Below are 26,930 nucleotides of genomic sequence, written 5' to 3'. Positions count from 1 at the left end.
GCTACTGTTGCTGTTCCCTTTACTGACTTCAGTATTACTTTAATATCTGAAGCAAAGTGTTAGATTCAATAGACACCTCCAACTGTAGGGCTGATCCAGCCTCATACTGGTGGGTACATCACCTGGGTTTTGGTGGAACGTTGAGGTATGATCTAAAGATGTGAGCACACTGCTAGGGAACCATGTAAAGTCAAAGGTGCAGCTGTCCAGCTGCCTTATAGGAAATACTGAGAAAAGGAATATATCTTGAATTCCAGCTCTCAGATCTGTAGGGATATGATTTTCAGAATACGTATCTATAGCCTCAGACTTCTACTAAATATTGGAATCCGCATGAAAAACCAAAAAAGCCCTTTTGAGTATACTAGATGTTGATGTATACATTTCTATATATATAAAAAAGACGTAATTCCGGAACCTTGTTCAAGTTTAGATTCTGAGCCTTTCAGTCCTGTCAACATCAGAAGAGCTTGGGCATACAAAGATCAGCAGATCTAGAAGCTCATGGATCTTTAGGATTGAAAAATGTTAACAGCTTCTAGACTTTAGTAGCTTAGCCAGGCTTTCCAGGATCAGGATTCTGGGACTTCCATTTATCAGATCTATCCCAAGACACCTAAGCCAGCATTACAGGCACAAAAATCTCTCATCTTGTAGAAAACAGAAGCCAAGACTCCAGTTTACCAAACTAGCATCTATATCATCAATAGCTTCCTTACCCATTTGTTTTCCTCAGACTTGACTCTAATTCTTTGCAATCACTAAAGACCCTTTGTTCTTTCACCCTTCCTTGGTTTCTATAATAGTTAGCAAAATTATGACAGAAAATGTCTCCGTGTCTTTAGAGAGATTGTTTAGAGAGATGGTTTCTGTTAAAAAGAGTAAAATGGGAGCAGTAAGAACCATTATATCATTACTCCATGTTCTCTGCTTTCTTCTGAACTCATTTGTTCACTCTTCATCTTTTCTAAATTTCTTTTTTTGGTGCAAATTCATTCTCACTTCTTATAAATTTTTCTTCACCGCCCATTCTTTTTGTAAGGTTCTCTTTGGATATTTCATCCATAAAGCCTTTTAATGACTTCATCTATATAATCAGTTTCTTTCTACTAAAGAAAACATCAAAGTTAATCTGCAGTAGAAGTGTAATCTGCTATATCACAAGTCTGTCTGATCATATAGTCTCTTTGATTTACAGCATGAAGGCCTTGATCAAACCAAGATCCACTCTCTTACACTGTGAACACTTTTGCTGGTGTTTCATAAACAATATTAAGACGTTATAACAGCTATCAAAGAATAATGACATGTACTTTCCCAAGAGGAGACCTGCATCCTGTATCATATCCTGTATGTCACCCAGTGTACAGGTGAGTGGTCAGAGAGATATCAGAAGTCAGCATTAAGGAAAGGGAGAAACTAACACATATTTTTAATTGTTTTAGGTATAAATGACTACTAACACACCAAAAAGGATTCTGAGATTCTGTGCTCAAATTGGTCAATATATTGGCAGGTTCTGACAATTTAATTCTTTATGATTTTATCCAGAACCTTAATTAAACCTCTTCTTTGGAGACTTGTAGACCTGAAGCCTTAAGCTGTTCTTCAGGATGTCTTTGCATTATTTTTTTGTTTATGGCATGGCATTTAGATGCCCATCTCTGAGAAACTGAAGCTTGTAAAAACTTCCATGCTTCCTGTATAAAATGTAATAAACATAAGCTATCAAATGGAGGGGGCAAACAACACAGAACAAGTCAAATTAGAAAGAAAAAGTAATTTAAAGTAAATTTAAAAGAAAATTAAAAAGGAAAAAATTTAAAATTTCAAAAAGCAAAAAATTAAAAGTAAATTTAAAAGAAAAAGTAATAACTTTGAAGTTAGAAAAAAACCCCGTTTTCTCCATTCACCTTTACTACATGCTGAAAATACAATGCTTACTACTAATATAGGACTAAACTCAAAAAGCATTTTTCATCACATAAGGAGGGCTTATGCCCTACAAGGCAAACTTTTAAGCCATTTAAGAGATCTTGCTGGAGTAGAATCTGTTGTTTAAAGAAAATGCCAGAAAATCCAGGTTACTGCTTGAAACTACCTGCAATAAAGAAAGGAATGTTCAATATAGTTTCTGAAATAGAAGTAGATATTAGAAGAAGAAACTCAGGAAGGTTAGCCAAACAAGATATGGCACAGTAGTTGAGAAAAGCTGGCAAAGTCCAGTAAACTCACTGGACTGAGCATAATTGGCCTATTAGTGCTCATAGTTACTATGCATATTTTAGGAACTGGAGAAAATTCTGTGTATGGTTCTCATATATTTTAGAAGGCTGAACGCAGGTTACAAGAATTTTAGCAAATGAATGTGCACACAGCAAGTTTGCATTGTAGAAGTCTAAACATGCTGGCATCACTGAGTAATTAGGCAGACTGGCTCTGAGGATATACAACAGGTACACAAGGGTCCATTTTGTCTGTGAAAACCTAGATCCAGCTCAATTCTGTTGGCTTCAAGCTTTGGGAGAATTCATTTGTTTGAGAGCCCATTCTAAAATGACCTTAGGCAGCACAGTGGTTCATGCATGAATGATAAGCTCTTAGTCACTTGTTGCTGCTGCTCTTACTACCCCAAGGCTGGTTGTTTTCCAGAGACCCAAATCATTAAGCTGGGATAAGGATGCTGGGTGAAATCCCAGGAGCATCTGTGATGGAAAATGAGCCTGGTTTCCTAATAAGAGCTTCTGGATCAATGTCATAGGACAGCGTGCCTTTTTTTTTTTTTTTTTTGTCTGTAAGACAACACTATATATGCCCAAAACCACATCTGAATTTATAGACATTTCCTTCCAGAACAATAATTTTAGGATGTACACTGTCTTTGATTACACATAATTATCCTTTTGCCAACTACATAGCCTTTTATGCCTCATATTTTACTTCTTTTTTTCTCTTATTTTTTAAAAACTGTAGCACCTTTTTTTTTGGACAGAATCTGCACCTTGAGAATTTATGCAGGCACAGCTCTGGATACAGTTGCTTTGGTACTGGAAGGCGTAGCTTTGCAGCTTTCTCTTACATGACACAGAGTATAATAACAAAAGCTATTCTTCCACATCTGTCAAGAAAATTTATCTCCAAATCAGTCTCAGGCAGAAACTATTATAGGCTGTGCTTGCACAGGCTGACCATGGTAGATTAGTCAGCCTCAAAAATAAAGATTAGCCCTTCTTCCTTCTTAGGAAACTCTGTCTTTTTACTAAGCTTACACATGAATGTACTTATTGCAAACTATTTAACAAAAGCAGTTTGCAGTTTTGAAAATGTATGAACTGGAGGATTACAAACATTTGTAAAACCATATCCTGTCAGTTCCTGGCGGTCATGATAATTAGACATCAGGTGCCAGGTGCTAAAAGAGAACAGCATGGGAGAAGTAATCACACATCAAACCAAAATGAACCATAGGGGAACTTTTAAGACTATATGAGTGTGGGATGTGACACTGAGGAATACTGAATGCAGGGAAAGGCAAATTCAGACTGAGATAAATTCTCATTTCATTCTGATACTTCACTTATCAGCAAGAAGGAGACTTGAAGCAGAAAACTGCTGTAATGTATAATGATGTGTTAGAGGAGTCAGGGCAGGAGGATTTTGTGTCTGAATATGACATGTTTTCTAAAGCTCTTCCTTCAGAGTTTTTCAAGGAGAATATGTAATTTGTGCAGGGTGCCAAGTCCTGTGCAAGGGTGAGCTGTCAGGAATTTATACTCTTCCATTACTAGCTCACAGAAAAACTTTAAAACCAGGGCTTCCCTGCTAAGGATGCAGAAAAGCCTACATAGTCATCTTTGCCTTGTGCAGCTGAGAAACATGAGTGGACAGTGAAGAATTTCTGATGAAGAACAGGGCAAGCGTTCCTGTGTGGTAGTAAAAGACATAGGTTGCTTATGCTAGTCTGCTCGACCTGCCTGTGAGACATGGAATATTTTCTTTCAGGCCACAAAAAGTCAACTCCAGCCTTACAGATCTCATATTGAGACCAAACAGCCTCACAGAGCACACCAAGGCAAGGTGCCTGTGCCAATATCTCTTGCAATGGTTCCTCTACTGATGGAATAAACCTCCTCTGTGATAGGGAAGTACAAAGAGTCCGCTCTCAAAAGGCATTTTCTGGAACAGCACAAGGCCTGTACTGTGGTTTGAGCTCCTGACTGTGCACTGCAGGCCAACTCATCAGTTGCTGGCTTTCACAGTCATACAACCCCTCTTCAACCTCAAACACATCAAACTAATATGATTTCTTTAAAATCTGTGTTTTCACATAGATTCACTCTGAGACATTTTTTACATATGACAAGCATTCTATTCCTGAAAAGAAATTCAAATTTTCCACCGGCTATCTTGGCACTCTGTAGGTAATTCCTGCCAGTGTAATTCCTTTTCCTCAAGAGGAATGTGACCAATAATTGAAGCTTAGTACCTTCAGTTTTATATATCCCTGACTAAATGCACTAGTACTGCTGCACCACTGTTCACCTTTTATGAAAGGAATATCATCTTCACAGGGGGAAGGAATTAATGCAGGTCTGTAATACTGCAATTCAAATGTGTGTAGTAAGAAGTAGAGAACATTACAGTATTAAAATCCCTGGTTTTCAGTATATGTATATAAATTAAGCAGTAGCAGAAATAATTTGGCAAGACAATGACAGAAAACACCCTTGAAACAAAATTCTTACCCAGCACATGTAGGTTTCATAATATCTCTTTCATTCAATAGTATAATTGAGGAGCATATATTTGACCTCTTTCACATTTTATAAGTAGAGGATTCTAAAATCCATAATCTCAATTACTCTCTTAATAGACTGTCTTGACTTTTTTTGTCACCTGTTGACCTACAGGATAAAGCTATTTACAACTGATGTTATTGAGGAGAGCACTGCCATCATGAAAATGCTGAAGGACAAAAAAATCCAATAAGGAGACTAGAAAACCCATTTGGAATTCCACTTCTCAAGTCTAATTTATTCAATATGCATACTGTGAAACAACTGTGTGTCTAAAGTACAATCAGGTATTAACTTGGTAGCAGCTATTCCAGTCAGTAGTTTGCAGCAAGTTGCAGGCACTTGTCAGAGAGAAAAAGTCTGTAAACAAGAAGGCTTTCTAGCAGTGAAATGCAGAAGGCAGGGAAGAAAGCACACAAAACTGCTATGTTACCTCTTCTCCTTATGCCGATGTATTTCATTTTGCAATTCTGTATTTTTTTAATCTATTTCCTGTGCAGCCATGCATTTGCATGCATCAAACCACTAGGTTTTACTGAGTAATCTCAGCCCTCCTGGTTTCAGTCTTGTATGGCACAATATGGTGGGTTACTATAAGTTAGCCTCTAGCATAAAATACTTTTTTCTATAAGAAACTGCCAAAAAAGTAGCTATGTTTTGCATTCAAGTTTCAGCGCTAGACAATTAATTGTCTCCTTTGTGCCTAGTCTGTTTTAAGTCACAAACATTTCTTCCATTTTTGTAGTGTCAGCTCAGACCCTTGGAATGTGCTCCATGCAAAGAAACAGACTAACACAGCCTCTCTTGCCTCATCTCTACGTGTGGCAGAATTGTTTCCCTCAATACAAATAGCATTTACATTTCTCATAAATTAAGGATATCTGATATGCCCACTTTCAAATCCCAACCACTGCAAATTCTACATGTATGATCAACGGTTCCTTTCAGGAAGAAAGGTGAAGAATGAGGGAAAAATCATAGAGTGGTTTGGATTGGATGGGACCTTAAAGAGCATCTGGTTACAACATCATAATATAATGTTACATTATATTGCAATGGGTAGGGACACCTTCCACTAGGCCAGGCTCCTCAGAACCCCGCCCGACCTGGTCTTGGGGGATTCAACTTCCAGAGATGGGGCAGCCACAGCTTCTCTGGGCAACCTGTGCCAGTGCCTCACCACCCTCATAGTAAAGAGCTTCCTCCTAATGTTTCATCTCAACCTAACCTCTTTTTGTTGAAATCTATTACCCCCCTTGGCCTATCACTACATGCTGCCAGCTAAGAAGCAAGCATTGCATCAGACTTACATGGGGCAGACACGAGTTTAAAATTAGGTTTACAAAGGAAAGGTTTAACTACAAGGTTGAGGCAGCAACACAGATGTACCCATTGTAGAAGACATGGGCAAGCCTAGAAGATAGGCAGAGCAGCACTACAAGTTCAGGGGCACTGCCATAGCCCGAATGGGCCTGGAACTAAATGATTTTCGAGGTCCTCCTCCAAGCCAAACCATTCTATGACTCTATGATACTCCTACTAACACAGTGCAACCAAAAAGAGCTCTGAATAGAGAAGCTGCATAGAAGTAACATTTGTAAGACAGAACTAGCAGGATTCCGTTTTATTGCGCTCTCTCAGCATTTCAAGCTCGGCCAGTGAGCGCCTCTCCCACGCGAACCCTTGGAAACTCCGACTGCGGGCTCCCGGTCAGCGTTGTGAGGGATCCATGGTGACGGATCCCTCCCCGTGCGCGCTGACATCGCCGCGTTAGGCGAGCAAGGCACTATCCGCGCTCAGCTGGGCCCTGGGGAAGGGGCTGGCGCACGATGCACCCCCAGCAGCCCCTTGGCGGGGCGAACCCCATCTTTCCCCACCGCGCCGCGTTTATATTGGCCGCGCGCGCCCCCCGGCGCCGTCCCGAGCCCCAATTGGCCACCGCGGGACGGGGGCGGGGCTCGGGCAGGCGGGGCGGGAGACGGCGCATGCGCTATTGGCTGCTCCGTGGGGGCGCGGGGTCACGTGGCACGGGCGGCGGCCGTTGGCACCGTGGCGAGGGAGAGGGCCCCGGTGGTGGTGAGTGCGTGAGGAGCGGCTCTGCTCTCCCCTTTTCCGCTTCTTCCCTTACCCCCTTTCCCTTCTCCCGCTGTTTTACTTTCTCTTCCCTCCGGCCTGTCCCTCCTCAGTTCGGGCGGATCCAGGTGCGGCCCCGCCGGGGACTCCCGGTGACTTGCGGGAGCGGCCCGAGCGGACCCGGGGCCGTCTCCGGCCCGCAGCACCCGCGTTGTGCTGCGGCTGAGCCGGGCAAGCGCGGCAGTCTCTGCCTCTGCTCTTATCCTTTAGGTCCAGGCTATTCATTGGTCATTCTCTACATTTTTCCTCTAGAAAGAAAGAAAGAATGTAGTAATTTGCTACTTAATTTCGTGCCGTGATAAACTTCTGTACCTCATCGGGTGACTAAGGGAGGACTGGCAGGAACCAGGACGCTACTGTCTCTCTTTTTGCTGCAAATTGCTTTAATAGCCCTGTACCAAAAGTATCTTGCGGATCTCCGGCTTTACACCTCACCTGATTTCTTTACAGTCTTGCTGTTTTATCTGTGATACTGTGTCTCTAGATATACCAAGATCACTATATATGTTGCTGAAAAGAATTGATTCCAGGTGTGGCATGTTGTTTTCATATTCATATAGCACTGTTAGTGCTATATGAATTGCTCACTAGTTTTTTTAAAAATTAAGCAGTGACTTTTGAAAGTATGTTTGCTTGTATCGTGCAAATATTTCCAGGGTTATAAATATTTAAAGACCCAGTAAAAATCTTGCTTGATTTGGGGGGAGGGGAATTTTAGATTAGGCTGCATATCAGATGGAAGAAGTTTGGGGTTGGTTGGTTGGGTTTTTTTTGGGGGGGTTGATTTTTTGTTTTGTTTTTTTCTGTTTGGGGTTTTTTTGTGCATATGAAAATTGTAATTACAAGGAAAATGGGAAGAAGTCTGTAGAACCAGAAGATTCTTGTTTCACAGTAAAATCTCGAGAGAAACATAATTGGAAATTTGTCTTGTTAGGAAAACTTGAATAAAAACTCGTTAGTGAGCAGTTTCAGCTTTCCAGTGAAATGCTTGGTACACAGGCTGTTGCTAGAGTTTCAGAGCCTGTATGGCAGAAAACCTTGGAGTGCAGCCAAAAACATCAACAAATTTGCTGTTGTATCTTACGTCTTCTCTACAACAGTTATGAGAGTATTTCAGTAGAGATCACCTGAGTGACCAGCCTGCTTTACTGTGGGGTGTGCCTTTCAGTACTTTGTGGGCTTGTTTTTAAATCTTCCCTGGAGTGGAATGGTGTCCACTCTTCACTTTGCAAATGTTTGTGGCTGGTCCACAGAGTAGACTGTGACTGTGATGCTCTTGTAGTGTTTGGTACATAGCTCAAAGTAGTTCAAAAGCATTATCTTTTGCGACTGACAAAGACAAAGCCAATGCTGTTGATTACAGTTAAGAGTCATTAAGGTTGGAAAAGACTTCTGGGATTGTCAAGTCCTGCTCCACTTGGGACAGATGTGAACAGTTGTGGCTCTCACATACAGATACCATGATAGACTTGACAACATTATGCCAGTATCTTGTTTTTATAGCTGTTTTGCCGGTGTCATTTATGCACAACTTCTCTTTTTCTTTGCATTGTTCTCACAGAACTTGATTATTCAGCATATCCAAAGATGAAGAGGAAACTTGCAGCAGCTGGGACATTGAGGCTTAGTCCTAATGAAGAGGCCATGTTTCTGAAGGAAGAATATGAAAGAAGAAGAAAACTAAGGCTGCAACAAGTATGCCTGTATTTTTCCATGTGTTGTATTTCATTTGATGATGTAACAAATAATTTAAGAAAAGTAACTGAAAATATTATTTCCTGTAAGCTAAATTTCAAGGTAATAATATTGTAGAATGGTGGAATTTTTTATGTTGGAAAAAACTCTTGAGATTGTCAGGTCCAGCTATTAGTCCAGTACTGCCAAGTCCACAACTAAACCATGTCCCTAAGTATGATATCTACATGGCCTTTGAACTTTTCAAGGGGTGGTGACTCAATCACTTCCCTGGGCAGCTTGCTCCAGTGCTTGACAACCCTTTCTGTGAAAAAAATGCCTAAAATATAAAGTGAAAAATAATAAACTGTGTTTGCGAAGTTTTTGGTATAGTTGTTGAATTTTTTTAAACCATGTTGAATTGTAATAGGAACCTCTCATAAATTATTGTGTTGTATTTTTGGAGAGAAGAATATTCCAAGCAGTTTTTGCTGTTTGTCACTTGTATGTCACTTTTTGGACTTTAACTGAAGCATCTAATTAAGATTAAATTTATTATTTTTTATATTAATTTTGGAGAAAGGTAACAGCAACTTGAAAGTGTTTTCTAGACAGATTAGGAATGGAATAGTACATGAGCTGGATGAAGGGTAGACTATGTTGTGGAAAGTCTTGCTGCGAAAAGTATTGTGCTTTTCTTGAATTGCTGACAAACATAATTGCTATTTTTACAGGTCAGAGAGCAGCAGAAGTATATCTCCTACCAGATAAGGCAGAAGGTAAAGCAGAGGAGAGAAGAACAACTGCATCAGTTAGAGGAAGCACTGAGAGCTGAATGGCAGAAGGCACAGGATGAGAAGATGAAAGCCCTGGAAGAGCTGTATCTATCAAGCTTAAGAGCGATTGGGGAGGGTCACCGACAGGCCAAGGAGAACGTAAGTGAGCTTAATATTATTGTGTCATGGTTTCACCCCAGCCACTAGCCAACCACCAGACAGCTGCTTCCTCACACCAGTGGGATCAAGGAGAGAATCAGGAGGGTAAAAGCCAGAAAACTCATGGGTTGCGATATAGACAGTTTAATAGGGAAAGCAAAAGCCACACACAGAGCGAAGCAAAAGAAGCAGCTAAATCACTGCTTCCCATGGGCAGGCAGGTGTTCAGCCATCTCCAGGGCAGCAGGGGCCCGTCATGTGTAATGGTTACTTGGGGAAGACAAACATGATCACTCCAAACATTGTCCCTGTCCTCCTCCTTCCCCCCACTCTATGTACTGAGCATGCTGTCAGATGGTATGCAATAGCCCTCTGGGCAGTTGGGGTCACCTGTTATGGCTGTGTCTCCTCCCAGCCACTTCAACTTCTTCACCAGTGTGGCAGCACAAAAAGCAGAAAAGGCCTTTGGCTCTGTGTGAGCCCTGTTCACCAATAACAAAAACATTTCTGTATTATTAACCCTGTATTCATGACAAATCCAAAGCACAGCCTCATACCAGCCACTGTAAAAAAAATAATATCTATCCAAGTCAATACCAGTATATATTGTCAGAGACAATTTTGATGTTTTAGAAATACCAAAATTTCTGGTTGGCTGGTTTTTCCTTTAACATTCCTGATTTTGAAGTCCTGATACCTAAATAGACAACTTTTTAGGAATGGAAACGTTTCAGAAGTGGTTATGTATTTTTTTGCAGGTATCTTCCTGCACGATAGTCTGTGGGCCTATCTGTGAAGGCTTTTGCTGGGCAAACTTTAAAGTTACTCTGTTTGTATTAGGTTGTATGATCATGTATGTTTGTACTTGACTAAATTGTACATAATGACTCTGTATCCCAGTTATGCCAGTAATACAGTCATTTTTTTCTCCACCATGGATCTTCTCTATGTTAAGTAAATACACTTAACATTCTTTTTCCCTTCAATGCTGCAGTGACATGGAAAGCCTTGGTAAGGGCTTCAGAGGCCTTTGCCTGGACTGCAGACAGGTGTCACTTTTTCATTCTGCTCCTATAAACTGGTTTCACTTTCTTTAAAATCCTGTAAATTGTGTAATCTTTGCTAGAGAGATCATTGAGGTTGCTGGTTAGAATTTTTCTATAGGTTTGACTCTGAATCAGGTTTATAGAAACCAGCCGTAGATTTCTTACATGGATTTTGCAGAGTAGCTTACTTCCTGATTTATTCAGGATATTTAAACCCAAGTAAAATAGCATTATATTTTTCCATATATCAGTGTCTTTAAATCAACTTCTTTATAAAATCCTTTCTGATCCTAGGATGCGTGAGTTAGGAAAAAACTGTGGAACCAGTGTTGTAGGACCAGAGAACTAATAATAAATGTTTCTGTTGATGACTGAAGGGTAGTAACACTTCAGAACAGCTTCTTCTACACAGGTTAGTTTGCATTTGCTACAGGGTGTTTAAATAACTATGTTTAATTATCCTTTTCATCAAACTGATGCAGAAGAAATGTCAGGTTTAGAATTAAATATTTCTACATCAATATTTGATTAAATTAGCTGAGGGATGTGGCAGGTTCTGCTGTTGTTGATGGAGAAGAAGAAAGTAAAGATGGCAGAGAAGAAAAAGTTTAATACTAGAGTATTTTACCCTAATACAGTTGAAGGTAGTTTAGAGCTTGTGCTTTTTACCAGCAGTATGTAATTTGAAATATCATACTGATAGTATGAGACGTGAGTAAAATTCTCTGTTAAGTGATTACAATATTTTAATATTAAGGAACCTGACTTAGAAGCTCTGGCAAAGCAAGCAGAGGAAAGGAAACAAAGAGCAGAGATGAGACATAGAAAAGCTCTGATAGAGCAGAAGCACCAGAAAGAAAAATTACTTCGTGAGCAAGCCAGGTATGCAATAGTTATTTTGTTCTATTAAGAATGAACTTTACAGTGTCACAAGGTGAAAGACAAAAATGTTGATGCTTCTTGCTTGGAGCTTTTTCAGTCTTGAAGTTTTATGGGTAAGAGAGTTGATGCTCATGGACAAAGCTTGTGGCTTTTGATAAAAATTGTAGCTTTAAAACCAAGACAAGAATATCAGATATTCAAGCTGGCCTTATAGACTTTCCAGGAGTTCAGTGACATATGAAATGAAATGTTGTCAGGCCAGTTCCTGATAGTTAAACACCTGGAAAAAGGACCTAGTGCATTTGTCATGGGCTTCTTTTAATTAAGTAAATTAGACTTGACTTGAGCTGGCATGGAAAATGGTCTGTGTCCTCTTGGGCATAGTTTTGCTTGAATAGAGCTAAGACCTGTAAATTAGGTAGTTAAGTATGTGTACACTCAAGCAGTTAAAGTATGTTGAAGTACACAATGCTTTCTGCAAACCTAGGTCAAAAGCAGAGATTTTGTATTGCTTTTTGGATGCTTGTATATATTAATGTTTTTGCATAACTTGAACAAGGTGATTTTTAATGCTGCATTCCAGTCTAAGTTCTGTTGTCTTCGTAATACGCTTCCCCATGCCTATGGCCTGAGCATTCCATGCAGCTACTTAGGAATCTGATTTTAGATTTACCTTTTATTTTGCACTGTTCTGTCACTGTTGCTTGGGTCATTTTCCATCTCTCTTCTCTTTTGTGGTTTGTTTTGTTTTTGTTCCCCAAGACGAACAGATGCACGCAAACGTGCTCTAGAAGTGGAAAGACAAAGAGCAGCCAAAGTTGCAAGCCTGCCACCTCCTCCTCCACGTCCATTTGAGGTATATATCCATGATACAACAGTGATCACAATTTCAAGGGTAACATACATATTTATTGGTCTGACTCCTCGCAACAGGACATCCAGAGTTGGTATTTGCATATTGTACGGAGAGTGGTTCAGCAAAAAACAATGGAATGAATTAATTACATATTAGCAGGTTTCTTGCTACTAAGCTTGGGTACTGTATTGATCTCTTGTTATATGTGAATTTTGTTTCTTGTAATCAGACTCGTATTTTTGTGGTTAATGTGTCTTTTTAAACTTTCATCATATCTCATTTTTATTTAGTAGCCTCAGTGGTATGAGACTTTACAATGATCTCTCTCAGCTTGTACATTATATGCCTCCTCAGCTTCTGTCCTGCTGATGCAGTTTGCAGCATTTTGTTTAGTTCTGTAATAAAGACAATTCTGTCTTTTTAGCTGTAAGGTAGCTTTGTTGGGTTTTTTCCTCCCTTCAGTTTCTTTTGCTTGTAGGAAGTACTAAATAAAGGGGAAACTCTTTAATTTTATAGGAAACCATCACCCAAGTCTATTGGGGAGGCTGCAGCCTTTTGAGGTGGCTTTGTACCCCATTCATGCTGATTTGATTTCATAGAGCTTGTGCATACATGTAGAATTTTCTGTAGCATTGCAGACCTGAGCTGCAGAAAGAACATGATGTGCGTTTTTACTTTGGAGTTAACTTATAGAACTTCATGAATGCAGAATTTTAAGTTGGCTCATGTGGTGTTGTGCCCTTTTAGATCTTTGGGTTCAGGATATTCAAACTAAAGGGTTGAGGTACACTAGCCCCTCTCACAGCCAGTGAAGCTTTCAAAACTCTTCCCAGCCACAGCCCAGCACGTATGTATAGGTTAGAGTGCAGGATGATAGGGATTTTGTGTTGTATCTGGAAAAACTGAGTAAGGTTTGACCCTCACAGTTCTAAGAATGATTAGAAGGAGTACCCATGGCCAGTTTCTCTCTAGATCTTCTCATTGGCTGCCCAAGGGTTTTCATGTTGTGTAAGCTGGATATGAGTAAAGATTAAAGCAAGTGTTGTAAGGGAGTGGTAAAGTTTGGGGTTATTTCTGGTAAAGTATATGCAGTATTGAAATTTAGAACATCTGGAATAAGGTCCTGTCTGGTAAAGTTCAGGTAAATTCACACACCCTTTCATGCTGCTGTTCCTCTCTATGTTGTGCCACAGGGTGTGTTCCTGATTTGTCTGGTGTATAGCAGGTGAAGTCTGTATCAGTCCAAGCTTTGACTCTTTATTTCCTGGGTTTCGGGTGCTTCTGTTGCTCAGTTTGGCATTGTTTGGAAAGCGTGAGGTGCTGTGGGTTTGCTTTGTAGTAACTTCTGCAGTTTAGAATGTGTCTTTATGTCACATTTTATTTAAACCTTCCCCATAACTGCAGCTAACCTCCATAACAACTAAAATGATGCAGTTCTTCATAGGTAATACTTTTATTTAATACTTTTAGCTAGTAACATCAATAATGCACTTCTTTCTGGTTTATAAATGCAGAATTTTCTCCTCATTCTTTAGTATTTTGTCACCAGGGTAAGCAATAAGGCTTTGTTTCCAGGTTTCTCCAGGTTCTGGTGAAACCAAAATTGCATATTCAATTGCATTGGATGACATGTCTGGGTTAGTACTCTATTTAAATCTTGTTCCTTTCCAAAACTTAATGCATTTCCAGCCATTAGCAAATGTCCTTTACTCTCCTTTTCAACAAACGTGATTTGTAATTTGGTTTAGCAGAGTTTGCAAACATCTGGATTTTCTATAGTATGTGGGTTTTGTTTCTGTTATGAAGTTCATGTTGTGATAATGGCAAATTGTATCACTAATTTTGCAGACATGTTGAGTTTTTGTTGACGAAAGAGATTGCTCTGTTTCAGTATAGCACAGCATATAAATTTGTTCTATTTAAAGACTAGCTGACTTTAAGTCTTTTCTCTAATTTTTATATCTGTTTAGATTTTAATCCTTTAGTTATAGACCTATGGCTTGGAGGGCACAGGGCTAAGAATAAAGTTATTTTCTTTGAAGAGTTATTGGGTGCCATGTACTTTATGGAGAAAAATGTTAAGTAATTGAAAGACTGAGAGATTTTTATTCCTGTGTCTGCTTCAAGAGAAAACGAAAGGTATTGAAAGGTATTGACCGTCAGTTGGGGGAAGGTAAATCCAGAGCTTTGTCTTGCAAATGTGTTATTCAAAAGGCACTGAATTTAAATTGTTTAGCTTAAACCTGGGAATTACAGGGTCATCTGAATAAGTCTGCTTGTTTTTTTGAATCAGTTTGCATAAGGAGCTTATTAAATGCAACTATAATCATAATCTGATGTTCTGTTGCAATAACAATTGACTATAATTTCATAAAACGGAGCTAGGACACATTTTCATGGCATGATTACTTAGAATATAAAAAACATTCTCTAAAGATTCTCCTATTATTGTTATTTTACCCAGTTAGAAAAGAAGTATTTTTACTCTAATGTCATAACCCATTTTGGTTCTCAGAATTACAGATTTTTGGAGTTGAGGCCATATTTAGCTAGACCAAATGAAAAGTTACTTAATTGAAGCTAAACTGTAAACACAACTTTATTGAAAAGTGTTGCTGAGTTCTTGTAAACTTACTTTTTCTTACATGATCTATTAGATTGTTATGAAATGAAAATAAAACCTAAAAAGTGTTACGATACTCTGCTTGAGTATTCATAGCATTTGTAGAGTTTCGATCATGGGTTTTTTGTTGGGTTTTTGTCCCATTTCATGATACTTTGCTTCTTCAGTTTTGCCAGATTTTAGTATAGAATTATTTGCTTTTTGAAGGAAGGAAAGACAAAAAAAGGGAGGAGTTACAAAACTGTGATGGAAGTATGGTAATTTTTTTCAACCTAAATTTCTTCTGATATTAACTGGAAAATTGCAGCCTCCAGTGTAATTCTGACATCTTCACAACTTTTGAATAAAATTCTGGAGTTTGATTGTTTACATGTAATTAATAATTATTTGTTATTGATTTGTTAATTTTAAATTTTTTAAATAAATCAGAAGAGATGTTTAATTGTACATTCTGAAAGTAACCCAGTACAGGGCAAGCACTGGTAATCTGGCTAATGAGGTTTAGCCCTGGGACTTGTCTGTTTTCATAGCTATAATCAGTATCTGCAAGTGGTTTGGTTACTGTTGATCTGTTACAATTGCTACGATTTTTATTGATTAAGAAATTTAGCAGTTAATTTTTTTTTACCTACTAGAATAACATGCAGTAATATTGTTTAAGGACCAAGGAAGTTCTGCTGTTAAGGCTAAAGGTAGTTTTACTGGTTTTGGGCCCCTCACTGCAAGAAAGATGTTGAGGTGCTGGAGTGTGTCCAGAGCTGGGGAAGGGTCTGGAGCACGTGTCTGATGAGGAGTGGCTGAGGGAACTGGGGGTGTTTAGTCTGGAGAAAAGGAGGTTCAGGGTGAGCCTTGTCACTCTCTACAACTGCCTGAAAGGAGATTACATGTAACCAGGTGAGGGTTGGTCTCTTCACCCAGGTAAAAATTGATAGGACAAGAGGACATAGACTCAAGTTGCACCAGGGGAAGTTTAGACTGGATATTAGGAAAAAATTCTTTACTGGCTTGTCAAGCACTGGAACAGGCTGCTTGGGGAAGTGGTGGAGTCGTTATTTCTGGGGTGTCTAAAAGATGTTAGCTGTGGCATTCAGGAACATGGTTTGGTGGTGGACTTGGCAATGCAGAGTTAATGGCTGGACTTGATGAAGGTTTTTTCCAATATAAATGATTCTATGATTCTTTGATTTTCATTTAAAGACTTTGCTTTTACAGTCTTCATAAAATAGGGATGGTCAATACTGAAATTTTGTATGCCTCTTCTTATGCAGAGATAAGTTCAAGATATTCCTGAAACTAATGCTGCTCTTTGTGTGTGTACATTTCTTTATGGTCATGTTAGTTTGTTAGTTTTAGACCACTCAAGCTATGAATCTTTCCAGTTTAGTTAATGTGGATAAGAACACATTTTTAGGAGAAGGTTGAAGGAAAAGGAAGCTGACAGAAAATTAATGGAGGAGATGTTAAGTACAAAGACAGGTCCGACAGGATATTGAGTTACCTAACCTCACTACTTTGCTACTGAGATAGTGAGGCTAAACCAAAGAAGAGGGAGGGTAGATGGATGGCTTATTGTTCAAACTTCCAGAAGAGAGTTGAAATGTGTTAGTGTACCCAAAACTTCTAAAAAACCGCAGCAACTTAGCATTCTGTGAATAGACACTTTACAGTGAAGTTACAGAAAATGCTCTTTTTTCTGGTCAACTAATAAATTGGACATAATGGCTCTGAGTTTCCCAAAGGAAGTCTGTACTTGACACGTGTTGCTTTGCTGTTGGGTATAATTATGTTGTGCATCTGTGGTTGCCCTGCTCTGAGGTGAATGTGACAGCTGTTTTAAGTGGGATTTGTATTAATGCATTAAACTCAAGTGCTTTTAAATTAGTGGTTTTGAAAGATGACGCTGATGAGCGTCAATTTCTGTGCAGAAGTCTGCTGGAGACTGTTAGATGCTCTCAGTTATTATTAAAGCCCTCTAGATCTGTCTTGTGCTGATGTGGTTTATTAATTATTACATGTATATAAGGTTTTAAACAATATTTTCAGGACAGAATTTGGTGGAATGGGTTTCTTTTAATAATAATTTAGCTATACAGATCACTTCTGTTTAGTTGCTTTGGTAGAGATACTGTTCTGTGATACAGCTGTAGTTGTACTTCTCTTCCTAGAGTTCTGAAGTGAAAAAGATCATTGCTATGAAGTCCTGTGGTGCTGGAAACTTTTCTGTTACACGTTATCATATTGCTGAAGCTTTGGTGGACAGAGAAGTGGATGGAGATCAGGTGATTAATTCCAAGAGTTTGTGCTACAGTCTTGCATATATGTTTCTTTACATTGCATACATTGTCCGGATATCAGCTGATGGATTTTCTAGAACCCCTTTAAAGATATGAACTTGTATAAAACAGCTGTTAACACTACTTAAAGAGTCTCTTGGGTGGGCAGGCTTGTAAAACCTGTTAGGTGCTCAGTCACTTAAGGGATCACACCTGGCAGTTCCTTGTGAACAGGCTTTTATTAGAAGGTGAGATCACAAGACTGGTATGATGTTCAAGCACCCAAACTGGAAGACTTATGGCTTATGCTGAATTGATAGCTGCAGTTGCTCTGCTTTTCTCTTCCCCTCTTTTTAGCAATATACTCCCAGACTTGCTTTGTGTTTGCCTTGCTTATTTGGATTGACTTTTTTTCCCTAAGTATATTTTTATTTTTATGTTAGTAAGATTTTTGTTCTTTGAAAGTTGCAGATTGTTTCTGATTTCCCAATTGAAACTGAAGATATTTCAGGGATTTTTTTTTCCCCCCATTGTTTCAAACCAAACCATGAGGATAGAAGTACTCAATCTGTAATGTTGACCATATCATTCATTTTACCATGTATTGTAGGAAAAATTACTGCCCTGCTATAACAAATCATGTAAATGGTTGTCCCTGGTACAGCTTGAAACTGGAACACTTTGTCACCTAAATTTACAAAGTACATAACTATGAATTTTTTTCCAAAGGTAAAAAATTATTTTGGTTCTCCTTGCAGCATAAACATTCAAGGATGTTCATATGGCATTGTATGTCTTTTTTTAAGCGCTTTTGCTGCAGAATTATTCATTTATTAATTGTTACATATGCTTTAAACTATAAAAGAACTTTGTGATCTAAACTATTGATTGACTGCCAGCCAGATGCTCATCTAGCTGCTGAAGAAGAAGGGAGACGTTTGGAGGAACTACATAGGGAGGCAGAGAGGGAGAGAAGAAAGCATCTTGAAAAGGCACATGTTAGAGGAAGTCATGCCTTGAAGAAGATCCAACTGGCCAAGGTAGGCGGAGTAGTTTTGCCTGTTTTTAATGTAAGAATGACCACTGTTAAGTATGTTGCAAGTAGGTGATAAATAGAGGAATTACATTTACAGGAGGGAAATTGATGGACTAAATAAAGTTTTCAGAATGTCTTTGAAAAATAAAAAGTCAAAATCTGTTTGCTTGCTCTGGCATCTGGAAGGAGTGAGAATGAAAGAACATCCTCTTAATTTTTGTCACCTGAATGTTTGACCAGCTATTAACCAACAGGTAATAGTCAAGCAAAACTTCTTTCATAAGTGATGAGTTCTGCTTTTCCACATTAGCTTTAGTTAGAGTTAGTGATTCTGTTCTTCAGGGGAAGATATTACTGCTAAGAAGGTAACGAGGTTTTTTATTCTTTGAAAACTTTTCAAGGTTTTTATTTAAAGACTGACATTCTGTTAGCGTGCAAGTTTGGAAATGTTGAAACAGTTTCCTTTAAGAAATAAAAATTTAACTACTGAGAAAAGTCTTTGTACTGAGCTCTACACTCAAAATATTTTTATTGTCTGATAGCTTCACAAGTATTTTTGGTGGCTAGAAAAAGAAAAGCTTGGTTTTTTTATCAGCTGGGATATGATTGACCCTGAATGAGTAACCAAACTAAATTGGGGATTTCTGGAAATATTACTGGTGGTCCTGAAATTAACAGAAAAAAAAAACCCAACAAATTTTTTTTTTTTAATAGCTCTTAATTATACTCCATGCGTCAAAGAGTATTTAGTTTACATCTTAAAAAGTAGCAACTGCTGAATTATATACTAACAAAAGTCACTTGGCAAAAGAAGTACTCATTTATGTTATAAAACAGGTTTAATTTTCTTGAGGAAAGTTGGCCTACAGGTATAGAGTCTGATCCTTTATTTAACATCAAATCTTCTAGGTAGTATTTTTAATGACTCCTGTGTCTAAAGGCTGATACAGCCTTCTCCCGAGGAAGCACTTTCTCCCTAGAATAAGATTAACTTTGAACATTAACCAAAAGTCATGGTAACCAAATGGAAGCATTTTGTATCAATCTTGATATGTGGCTGGCTGAATGTGAACACTGAAGGTTGATGTTATCCCTTCTTTATTCTCAAAGGAGAGGGAAAGACTCCTGGAAGAACTGGAGCAAATGCAAGCTCAGGATCGGATGCGCAGGAGACAAGTTGTCGCACAGATGCCTCCTCAGCTTTCAGTGCCAGCATACAAACGCATGGAAATAAAAGAAGAATGGCAGAGAGAACTGGAGTCTGCATTTGAAGAAATGTACAGTGAAGACAGGAGTAAGTTCTTTGTTGGAGGTTGCTGAATCTGGTACCCAGCAAAGGAGAGGCTCTGCAGATACCTCTTCCCAGGTCCAGGTGGTAGTGAGGCCGTGTGTTTATTCATAGTTGGCACACGCACAAGCAGCTTTCCAGGGCATATCCATACAGCTGGCCACACAGGCCAACAGGGAAAACACAGCACTCACATTAAGTACAAACAGCATAAATGGCCTCCTTCTGTTTACTATGGCTGATCAAGGTGAAGGCCTTTTACTGGGATATACGTCTGTAACATGGTATGGATCCCTCCAGCAGTTCATCTATGATACTCAGTCTGTCCAGGAGTTCTCCTCAGGTCTTAGACACCCAGTTTACCCAGTGATTCATGCTGGAGACTGGAGCCTTAGAGTTACCTCTCATACTCATGTATGCACTCATGTGCTCAAATATGTGCTCGAATATGTGTGGATCACTTGGTGAATAGCTTTAGACATTTGCTCTTACATGGCAGCTGGCCCTTTCCAGTTCCTGGCTGCTGGGCATGCTTGGGCACCCCCAAGATCTTCTGCTCCTCCCCAGTTATTGCTGCACAGACCTAGCCGGGCACATGAGTGTGTGCACAGACATGCGCATGCTATGGATTCCTGCGAGACTTGACTTTATATACTCAAGTCTACCCAGCAGCTGACCCTGGATCCTCTTGTTGTCTTGGAGATGCATACACATGTGCTGGCAGTTTTCTTATGATCCCTTCCTCTCCTCTGTAGCTGGCTTGAATGCTTGGGTCTCCTGATCACTTCACTAGACAACTTGTAGGTCCCTTGGCCTCTGCAATACCCAGCCCAGTCTTACTGCTGCCTGATGCATAACTCCTAAGCCTCTTAACATTCTTGCTGGCTAGTCTGGCTTGTGATTTGCTAGCCACTGCATGCTGATACTCATACCCACCTAAATGCACTCATTATGGCCTCTGCAGTTGGCAGTGCCCTAGACACGATGAACCTGTGACTTCTGGTCCCCTTTCCAGTTGCTGGCCCTTACATATTTATGCACACACATGTATACAAAAGACAGCCTTCCTCACGCAGGAAAACAGCTACAAGTATAACTTAGTGAGAAGACAGAACAGACTGTCAGGCACAGTTCATGACCAGACAAGTGTACTGAATGTCTCATTTTATCTCACTATTTTTACATTTTAATCTCACAGTTGTGCCCCTGACTAACTTGATCCTTTCCCTGCCTTGGGTTCCTCCCCTAAGTATATGTAACAAGCATAGAATTCCAAGGTGATCTCCTGTGTCCCACATCCCTTGTAGGCAGTAACCCTCTCAGTCAGTAAGCTGATCATAGGAGAATTCCAGTTGTGCAGTCTTCTGGGATTTCACACCTGGACTGTGTGATCACTCTCCTGTGGCAGCCTTGTGAACAGCCAGGTCAGGGTGTGTCTTTTCCCTGGTGAAGTTACTGGGATCATGTGTAACTTTTCTTGTGAGCTGCTTTTGGTGTAAAGCAGAGCCTTTCGTCACATCAGCTTTTATTTTGAAAAACATAGCATATTCTAGTGGAAACTGCCGTGGAGGTTCTGAATGAATAGATGGCTATTGATCTAAACAGTTCTGAATTTTGTATTTTGGTGAGAAAATAAAAGTTGGATTAAATCTGTTGTGAAATAACCTATTGATATTTGAATTTCCTATGGATTTGTGTGAGTGTAGTCTTGCAATGTTGTTTGATTTGTATTCCAAATGGTCATTTTATTTCTTTGTGGTCTTTTAATTAGACATGAAAGAAGGCCTGATTTTGCAGTTTGAGCCACAACCTTTGCCAGCCCCTTCTGACAGAGCTCAAGATAATGATCTTGATATCTCTTTGGAACATGAATCTGCTTGTGACACTCAACCAGAGCTTCCTTGTGATACTCTACAAGAATCAGAACATGTGATAGAAGAGGAGGTCACTAATGAACCAGAAAGTAAAACTTCTAAATTTCATATTTAACTTAAACCTTCTTGTTTTATATTAGAAAAGATTAGTCTAGTATATCAAATAAATGATAGTAATGAGTAAAATGCCTAAAGTAGTAAAACTTCTAAATGTACATAAAATAATTCAGTATAATTTGGTTTATGTTTAGCATCAGTTATAATACCCTAATGATTATGAATTTAAAAATGAAAATGTGACTTCTTTTTCTGATATGCTTCAGTTCATTAGTATGCTGAGAATAATTTTCAGCTGTAAGAGCTACACCGTTAGTAGCCTTAATTATTCCTTGTGCAATTAATATAAATTATGGACTGATGCTGATGTGTGACCTTAAATATTTTTCTGTTTTGAGATATTTCAAAGCTGAAGCTTTCTCGTCTGCTTATTGTGTGTCCTTTATGTTCAGGTTTGTGGTTGAGCTGCTGCATATTGTGAGTAGGCTGGAAGGGATGCATGAGTGTGTCCTGTTTGCTTGTGGCATGTCCAGGGTCATGTGGTGTGAACCAAAATTGTCTCAGTGAGATTTGCTGCTTGGCCAAGTGCTTCTGCATCCCTTGAGTGTCACAGTCTCGTGTTTGGTCTGTGGTGCATTGTGTTGCCAGTGCTGATAGAAAGCAGAGGGCAGGTGTGGGGATAGTACTGCATATTTCTGCTACAGTTTGACTATTAAAAACTGCATCCAGCTTAGTCCTTTTATAGCTTGCAGAGACAAATTACTGCTTCTCTCTTGCAGGTAAGAGAAAATTTTGCTAAGATTTTAAAAATACACCTAAGCTATTTTTCCAGCTCTGTAAGCAATAAAAAAAAATAGAGGGTTTTTTTAATGATATGAAGATATTCATTACCCAAAACTCTTAACAGTATATATTTTTTATAGGGCATGAAGAAGGAAAAACTTGCCAACCTCGATCAAAACTTGCCTTAAAGAAATTGTTGAACAAAATTAGAAGCCAAAAAGAGGAATGGACTTCAAAAAGTGAGAAAGACAGTCAAAGTGAATTTGACACCATTGAATCAGGCACAATTGCTAGTGAAAAGAGACCATTATGTGATTTAGAACTTAACAAGGAGCAGCAGAAAAATACAGTGTCTCAAGCCAAAGGTACACAGTACATACTTGCATCAAAGTTTGCTGTAAAGTAGCGGAAAGACGTACAGGGGAACTATGACTGTGACTGTGATAAAACTGTTTAATGAACTTCCAGTGTTAAATGTTTTGTCACATTGAATGAAAGTAACAGTTTCCTATCTGTGCTCACAAGGCATTGTGGATTTGTTGAAACCACAAATAGGAGAGGCTTTTGCTCTTATGTCCAACTTGTCCATTAAGATCTTGAAGAGAACAGATGTCCAAAATACCTTTCTATCTTTTAAATCTCACTCAAATTATTGTCACACTTGATGTTTCTGTACTTTAATAGGTGTTTGCCTCCAGGGATAGAATTCTCAGTGCAGAAATCAGCATTGAAGTTCTCTACCTGTTGAACTGGAAAAGCTGCTTTCTTTGGAGATTAACAGCTATAAATGCCCAAGACAAGCATAAGCTGATGAGTGGAGTTTTTTTCTGCTTTTAGGCACCATTCTGAAATACCTTTTGTAAAACTGGAAGTTATAGCAAGTAGACATTGCAATTTGTTTGATAGACAAATCATTTTGGGATTACTTCCCATGTCTGTCCTTGGTGCCCTTCTGGTTAGGTTAATGCTGCACTGGTGATCTTGTATGCTGAGTGGGATTTCTGAAGTTTTAAAGTGATCAAGCTCTGGCATGTGTTTTGGTTGTTTTTGTTTTTTTGATTTTGGGTTATTTGCTTTCATAGGGTGCTTGTTTTTTTAAACAAGATGAAGTGATTTAGTTCCATCATGTACATGGCTATGCCAACATAATGCCTGGGGGCTGGAGAGTGTAGTGTGAGTGAAACCATGCTTTGGGGAAAATGTGCTGCTATTTGAAGTTAACAGTATGGGATTGAGACTTGCTTTTTGTGCAATAGCCAAATGTTAGATTATTTGCCCAGTACTGCCAGTTTTAGACCCTCTTTGTTCTAAGGGGTTAGTGTGTGGCTTTTGATTCTTCAGGATGATCTTGCTCTTGGGCTCCCAAGTAATATTAGAAGTAATTTTCAGTCCCATTGAAGCTGGGACTTCTTGACTTTCCTGATTACTGTGTAATCAAGAAAGACACACAATAAAGGGCTATTAAAGACTTAAATAATACAAAAAACTGATTTTCCAGCTTATGGAGACAGGCAGAGTAGTAGGATATAGATCTTTCCAAGAGCAGCTTATGCATATTGTTGAGAAGTATTGGGAAACTGTAAAGCAAGATGTAAAGAAGATCCAAGGCTCACTCTGACTGCAATTACAGCTAAATAACATGTATATTTTAGACCCTATGAAAATGTTGGAAAATACAGTTGCAGATGAAAAGTCAGATCTAATCCATTCTCAAGAACAAGCAGCTAAAATCAGAATGGAAGAGGCAGCTAAAATTAGAATAGAAGAGGAGAGAAAGAAGTGGGTAAGTGTGTTTGTATTTTTTCTTATCTCAGTTGTGGTGTAAAAAATTATTTACAGGAGATTTTAAAATGTTTCAGGTTATACAGCAGGTATAGGTGCTCTTAACATTTAAACTTTTACTGTAAGATTTTCTATACTTCTCAAAAATGATGAAGCTGTAGCTGGAATTTAGAACAGAATGGAAACCCTCAGTTTCTTCAAATCTAACAAGTGCTGTAGGCAAGGGTAATCATGGTAAAATGATACACAACACTGAAAACTTAATATTAACTCTGTGTAATAATGTAGGGAAGTCTATGGGATTGTGTTTAGAGTGACAGGAAAAGCAGACAAACGCTGAGTAATTTTTTTCAGTTATCTAGGAAGCAAATGCAGAAAGCTTTTTGTGTCTCTGGGAATGCTATATTTATTACATTTAGAAAATAATAGCTTTGTGCATTATTTCATTATATCTGTCATATATATGTTTCATTTTATTTTAATTTTTGTTGTATCCCTAGAGACTTACCAGCTATTATGTGGTGGTTTACCAATTAAAAAAAAAAAAAAAAGTTGAAATTTGGGTCTATATGCAGCCTTCAGTTGTAGACTTTAAGTTCAGAAATAAAGGAAACAAAAATTTGATGAAATAGTAACAGTTGAAAAAAAAACCCAAACAAGCAACAGATCCTTTATGAAAATGTGGCTACTTTCTTTAACCTTCATTTCCTCTCACTTTGCACCTGGCCAGGTGTACATAGTTCTGTGTCCACATAACTGTTCTTGGGTCCAGCATTTTCTTGGGTTGCTTTTCCTGACATCCCCATTCGGGCTGTTGGTAAAGGCTGTTGTGCACTTCATCTTTGCCAGTACTTTGAAATTTTTCTTTGCTTCCATTCTAAAAGCACATATGCTGTTGCTAAGTCTGGACCTAAGTGAATTGTAGCTGAAAGGTACATGGAAATAGAATAAAAGTAAACAGACTACTTCAGAGGTTTATGGACTGCTCTCAAAGTGGTTATACATTGTCTATTTCAGAAGCTTTTGTAAAGCTTGAATTAATTTAGATGTGTAGACTGTGATGAAAAACTGAGTAAAATGCAAAATAAATTTTTCAAGTTTAAGAAAAGGACTTCTTTTACAGTCTTTGGAAAATGATAACATGTCTTGAAAGGATTCTGATCTTACCAATTTTATTAATTTGAGAACAGATAATAATGCAATAGTAAATAGATTCAGGGATTGTTAGAAATATTGAGCCAGTAAAACAAAGTTATTCCTGTAGACTTCGAAACTACTTTAAAAGGCCTGTTGCAATTTGGAAATACCTGTCACAAGCAATAGAATTTCTTATGTAATTTGGAACAAAGGTTTGTGTGTGGTGGCATGTATGAACAGTCTGATTTCTTTGTCATTCAGTTCTAGAGATTCCCCTTCATTTTTCTTTTCGATAGAATGAAGAAATAGAGAAACAGAAACAGGAGCAGCTGGCCTTGATTAAAAGAATTGAGGAAGAGAAAGCGCTCTTGGAGGCTGATTATCTGAAGATCCAAATGCAAACCTGTTTGGAGGAGGCTAAGAAAAAAAAAGAGGATGAAGAGCAAGGTCAGCTGGTGCAAAGCCACAGTCTCCACTCCACAGATCAGCAGGACCAAATAGAACATGAGGTGAAGAATTCCAGAAAATTGTGTGTAGGTTTTTATTTACTATTATAATAAAAATAACACCATTTACCAATTTTAAACTGTATCAATTAAGACAATTTTTATTTGTTAGGCTTTGAATTAGAACTTTGTATGTATTAAAGCTTCCTTTTCTAGTATACAAGCTTCTATTTCACATGGTATCATTGGACCTGAAGGAGTGGCATGAATCTGTGTCAGGGGAGGTTTAGGTTACATACTATGATAAAAGGTTTTTAACCAAGAGGATGGTTGGGCACTGGAACAGCTCCCAGAGAAGTGGTCACAGCACCAAGCCTTTCTGAGTTCAAGAAGGGTTTGGACAATGCTCTCAAGTTCATGCTGTGACTCTTGGGGATGGTCCTGTGCAGGGACAGGAACTGAACTTCAATGACCTTGTGGGTCCCTTTCAACTCCGATATTCTGTGATTTTATGATTGTGAATGTTGCTGTTGTATTGTCTCTCTATAGTTTGGGGGGCAGCACTTCTGTTTATAATACCTGTTAGTAAAATCTGATTATGGTCAGATAATGATTGATAATAATAATGATTGTGCATGTAGACATAACCTTTTTCTAGAAGGAAAAAAGAAATCGTAGTGAGAAAAAAAGACGCCAAAATCTGCCTCTGTTTAAATCTCAAACAGCTGCTTAAAGAAGAGGAATTTATGGAGTATGTTGAAGGAAAGTAATCTTTTTTATATATAAAATCTTGCTTCATTTGTGCAGTCAGTATTCTTTGAGAGCCTGACTGCCTTGGAAGTGCAGCTACATTGGCTCATTGCTCCCTGAGTTTGCAGGGTATATTTACCTCTTTAAGCTGAGCTGCTGTAAGCACCATTGACTTTGATGGTGTGTGCAGAGAGAGGCTGTAGCTGTGGGCCATGTGTTCTAGAAACTTCTTTAGCTTCATTGCCTCAGGCTGATATCTCACAGACTTCAAACATGGTGGTACCCAGCAGCTTCTGTAAGCTTGAGCAGAAGAACATACAGATTAAGGTTGCTGCCGTAATAGTTTTCTGTGTTAGTTGTATATATGAAATTAAAATTATTTTATTTTGATTAGACTGGAAATGTATCAGAAACCAGGAGTCCAAGAGAAGGCAGTCATAGACAGATGATACGTAATTTTCAACAATGCCTTCTGCAGCAAGAAAGGTAAGTGTCTTTATGGAATGCCAGTTCAAAGTAATTTGAATTGCCTTGATTATTGAAATAGATGTTTCTTTTT

At 38.6% G+C, this 26,930-nt stretch overlaps 1 protein-coding gene across 6 annotated transcripts in view; it reads left to right on the top strand.

Annotated features, from left to right (window-relative positions):
- Window positions 1-6,813: 6,813 nt before the first annotated feature.
- CEP295 (centrosomal protein 295) overlaps window positions 6,814-26,930 on the top strand; it is a 43,564-nt gene continuing 23,447 nt past the window's right edge. For 4 of the 6 annotated variants that reach the window (XR_015772007.1, XM_088052061.1, XM_088052060.1 and 1 more), the window contains exons 1-13: window positions 6,814-6,872; window positions 8,491-8,624; window positions 9,338-9,538; window positions 11,342-11,466; window positions 12,229-12,322; window positions 17,111-17,224; window positions 18,118-18,258; window positions 19,365-19,548; window positions 21,314-21,505; window positions 22,397-22,621; window positions 23,909-24,039; window positions 25,472-25,708; window positions 26,766-26,857. Coding sequence is in view for 5 of the 6 variants with exons in the window: in XM_088052061.1 (XP_087908187.1) it covers window positions 8,517-8,624; window positions 9,338-9,538; window positions 11,342-11,466; window positions 12,229-12,322; window positions 17,111-17,224; window positions 18,118-18,258; window positions 19,365-19,548; window positions 21,314-21,505; window positions 22,397-22,621; window positions 23,909-24,039; window positions 25,472-25,708; window positions 26,766-26,857 (1,844 nt within the window). In the remaining variant the exon portion in view is untranslated. The remainder of the gene's footprint in view (window positions 6,873-8,490; window positions 8,625-9,337; window positions 9,539-11,341; window positions 11,467-12,228; window positions 12,323-17,110; window positions 17,225-18,117; window positions 18,259-19,364; window positions 19,549-21,313; window positions 21,506-22,396; window positions 22,622-23,908; window positions 24,040-25,471; window positions 25,709-26,765; window positions 26,858-26,930) is intronic. The other 2 variants (XM_014252740.2, XM_088052062.1) reach the window with 1 other exon arrangement.

Source organism: Pseudopodoces humilis, chromosome 2, assembly GCF_049639895.1.
Source record: "Pseudopodoces humilis isolate 2021_Gansu_Grassland_sample_001 chromosome 2, ASM4963989v1, whole genome shotgun sequence".
Lineage (NCBI taxonomy): Eukaryota > Metazoa > Chordata > Aves > Passeriformes > Paridae > Pseudopodoces > Pseudopodoces humilis.
Note: the sequence above shows the minus strand (reverse complement) of the source record. Positions and strands in the feature narration are given on the sequence as shown.